We start from the raw sequence: 3,930 nt of genomic DNA, 5'->3' as shown, positions 1-3,930 counted from the left end.
TCTACATTTTCATCGAGGGTGTATTTCAAGGATCTCAGGTCTGTTGTTATATTATTTTGTATGATTGTGATTTTGATTTTGTATGAAAGTGAGTGAAAAAGGTGTTAGAATGGTGATGAAATTGTATATATGTAGGACTGAGTGAAATGAATAAATAAGTGTAAAGTTGTAAAATTAGTTTTATAAATAACTTGTATAACTGAAAGTTTGAGAGTTTATGTACATGTGTAAATGAGTAACATAAATATTTTATCTGACATTTCACTCTAATTCAGTCATGAAATTGTATATATGTAGGACTGAGTGAAATGAATAAATAAGTGTAAAGTTGTAAAATTAGTTTTATAAATAACTTGTATAACTGTAATGCTATTTATCATAAAAATAGGAATTTTATCTTTTATTTCATTTAATTTAAATAATCATTCCAATTAAAAGCATAGGTATTTTTCATTAAATTAATCAGTTATCATTTTTAAAGATTTTTATATCAGCTAAGGAAGATTACTCATTTTTATGCATTCTTTATAGGACTGACACGCATGTGTATGCATATGTGGTAGTATCTAATATCAAGACCTTTTGACCATATTGAAGGTAATTTATGTGTTTTATGTTTGTGTTGTTCTATTATATATATATGTGTTGACAAAACTTTATTTTGAGTATTTGTCTTGCATGTTTACATTTTGTGTTGAATTGAATTTCATTTGTATTCAGTCCAATGCATGATATTGTATTTTTTTAAATGTTCAGTAAGATCATTTGATTCTGAATTATTTAAAATCAGATAATGATTATGATAAATTATTATGATTTTCTTTTATTTTAAATTACTTAATTGTCAAAGGAATTATTTTTATGATGAATTGATCTGTGATAAATAAGAAGTAATTATTTTTATATAAATTTAATACAAAGAGAATATGAACTATAAAGTATGAATTTATTATAATGATAACAAATACTGTATTGCAGTTGAATGTATATTTTTATCTTGTCTAATAATTGTTATTGTTGTTACAGGGTCTACTACTTGTACTATATTACTACTCTATCTAATAAAATCAACTAAACCCAGGAATGATGTCGTTTGTATTCCAAGAACCCTATTACATACACAGACACAAGAAGGGAAAAAGAGAGTCATAAGTTACGCAAGCAGAGGATTAACCAGATCAGAGAGAAATTATCCTGCCCACAAGATGGAATTTCTAGCCCTTAAGTGGGCAGTAACTGAGAAGTTCAAGGATTATCTCTACGGAAACTCATTCACCGTATATACAGACAACAATCCTCTTACATATGTCTTAACGACTGCAAAATTGGACGCAACCGGACATAGATGGTTAGCGGAATTGTCCAACTACAATTTTAACATCATTTACAGACCTGGTAAGAATAACAAGGATGCGGATGGATTAAGCAGAGTTCCAGAGGATGTACAGATAGATAAGGAATCAATCAAAGCCATCTCGAATTCAACATACACACAAGGATTAGTAGAGAGTATAGCTATAGATACCAATGTTTTTCAACAGACCATCAGTGAATCAGATATATCAGACACCACCAAAATTGACTGGAAACAAAGATAGGATGCAGATGAGTTACTGAGGAAATGGAAATACTTTGTGAAAAGTGGAAAGAAACCAAAACAACACCAAATAACATCTAATGAGGAATCAAATGCTTTGAGGAGAAATTTTAAGAACTTGTTTATAGAAGACGGTGTATTATACAGAAAAACCAGAACCTCAGGAGAAGAAAGAAATCAACTAGTTCTACCTAGGTGTTACATCAGCAGTGTTTTAGACTATCTACACAACAAATTTGGCCATCCAGGACGGGAAAGGACACTATCCCTTATCAGAGACAGGTTCTATTGGAATGGAATGTTTAAGGACACAGAGAACTGGATTAAAAATTGCCAAAGACGCGTGTGTAGGAAGACACCAACAAACCAGTATGCACCTTTGACAGACATAGAAACATCATATCCTTTAGAACTAGTCTGTATGGACTTCTTAACGCTAGAACATTCAAAAGGAGGTTTCCAGCATATTTTGGTGATCACTGACCACTTCACTAGATTCGCGCCATACCAACTCGCAATATGACAGCAAGAACAACAGCTGAAGCCCTATTTCACAACTTCATAACTTACTATGGAATACTATCAAGAATCCACAGTGACCAAGGAGCAAATTTTGAGAGCAAAATCATAAAGGAACTGTGTAACATCACCGGCATGAAGAAATCCAGAACTACTACATATCATGCAATGGGAAAGGGGATGACTGAACGCTTTAATAGGACATTGTTGGACATGCTAGGAACATTAGAGCCACATCAGAAATCTAATTGGAAGTCTCATGTTGCACCATTAGTCCATGCATACAATTGCACACGCCATGAGAGTACCAATCAGTCACCTTACTACCTCATGTTTGGACGGGAACCACGGCTTCCAGTTGACTTGGCCTTTGGTATTAACAACCAGCAACAGAAAACATTGTCCAAGTACATAGAAGACCTTCGCCAGAAAATGAAGAAAGCTTATGAAATTGCAACGTCATCAGCAACAGCAGCCCGTTTTAAACAAAAAGAAGTATATGATATGAAGACAAGGGGAAACAACATCAAAGAGGGGGATAGGGTCTTAGTGAAAATTGTCAGTTTCGATGGCAAACATAAAATAGCAGACAGATGGGAGGAGGACATCTACATAGTACTGAGTAGGGCTGTATCAATATATCGATATATCGATATGTATCGATATTCAAGAAAAATATCATATCGAAAAATTACTTCCAATACGTATCGGACAAGCACTTTTTCTCCTAATTCTGCTAAAAAGATGTGAATTTTAACCAGCAAAGATTATATTGAACTTTTTTGAATTAAAATTGATCAATAATTATAGATTTATTAAAGAAATAACACAGTTTTTATAGTTATTATAAATTGCAAAATAATTTTATTTTAATACATTTTGATTTTACAGTCATTAAAAGTTTCGATTGGAAGTGTTTTATTTACTGACTATGGGATAAGAACTTTGAAATGGGTAATAAAACACAATTTTTTTATGAAATACATACATTAAATAATTAAAAAGCCTTTTTTGATGGACTTGTTTTAGAATCCAATATATCGCATATCGCTTTAAAAAATATTGTATCGTATCGTATCGGAATTTTTTACTCAATACACAGCCCTAGTACTGAGGCAACCAAATCCCACAATACCAGTGTATGTTGTAAGGAAAGAGAGTGGTGAGGGAAGGAAGAGAACATTGCACAGGAATCTCCTACTTCCTATAGGTCACCTGGATAGTTTTAGAGAATCCAGAAAGACAAAGTCAGATATAGCAGTAGCTGAATCTACAAAGAATAGAACTAAGAGGAATCAGAACCAGTACAAGAGACCACTAGTGATAGTGAATCTGAGGAGGAGTCAGACAATGAGGTACCGGTACCAAGCTTTAGTCAGGACATCCCACATGATGCTAATGACGAAGGAGAAAGTCAGGTAGGGATAGAAGTTGAGGACGCTCAACAAGCTGAAGATTCAGATGAAGTGGAAACTGAACAACAGCAACTTACAACTGACCAGTTGGGAGAGGTGTCACAGGGTGACAATAGTCAAGTATGCATTGAAGATGCTGCAGAGATTGCACCTGAAGAAACACTAGTGGAGGATGATGAAGAAGAGCAGCAAGTCAGGAGAAGTACTCGACAGAAAACACAGCCATCCTGGATGAGGAGTGGTGAATTTGTACAGTCTGTCCAAAGAGGTAAAAGTACTGAGGATCCTTGGAACGCAAAGGAGAAGATACAGTACCTACAGAGTATCCTGATCACTTGTTCCTGTAGAGGGTTTGAGAACAAAATCATTGATACAATGATTTATCTAATGAAGCAGTAA

At 33.9% G+C, this 3,930-nt stretch overlaps 1 protein-coding gene across 1 annotated transcript; it reads left to right on the top strand.

The window, feature by feature from the left end:
- Positions 1–2,116: 2,116 nt before the first annotated feature.
- On the top strand, positions 2,117–3,930 carry LOC134261723 (uncharacterized). The gene is made up of 2 exons (XM_062744156.1): positions 2,117–2,731; positions 3,409–3,930. The coding sequence occupies exons 1-2, from the start codon at positions 2,117–2,119 to the stop codon at positions 3,928–3,930; spliced, it is 1,137 nt and encodes a 378-aa protein (XP_062600140.1).

The sequence above is a fragment of the Saccostrea cucullata genome, unplaced genomic scaffold, assembly GCF_032062105.1.
Source record: "Saccostrea cucullata isolate Sc308-1 unplaced genomic scaffold, CSIRO_AGI_Scuc_v1 ctg856, whole genome shotgun sequence".
NCBI lineage: Eukaryota > Metazoa > Mollusca > Bivalvia > Ostreida > Ostreidae > Saccostrea > Saccostrea cuccullata.
Note: the sequence above shows the minus strand (reverse complement) of the source record. Positions and strands in the feature narration are given on the sequence as shown.

Excerpts from the sequence above, each read along its gene's own strand:
- LOC134261723 (XM_062744156.1), top strand. The coding sequence starts at position 2,117 with ATGACAGCAAGAACAACAGCTGAAGCCCTATTTCACAACTTCATAACT. Across the intron at positions 2,732-3,408 it reads GGGAGGAGGACATCTACATA|GAATCAGAACCAGTACAAGA; the intron begins GTACTGAGTAGG and ends TAGAACTAAGAG.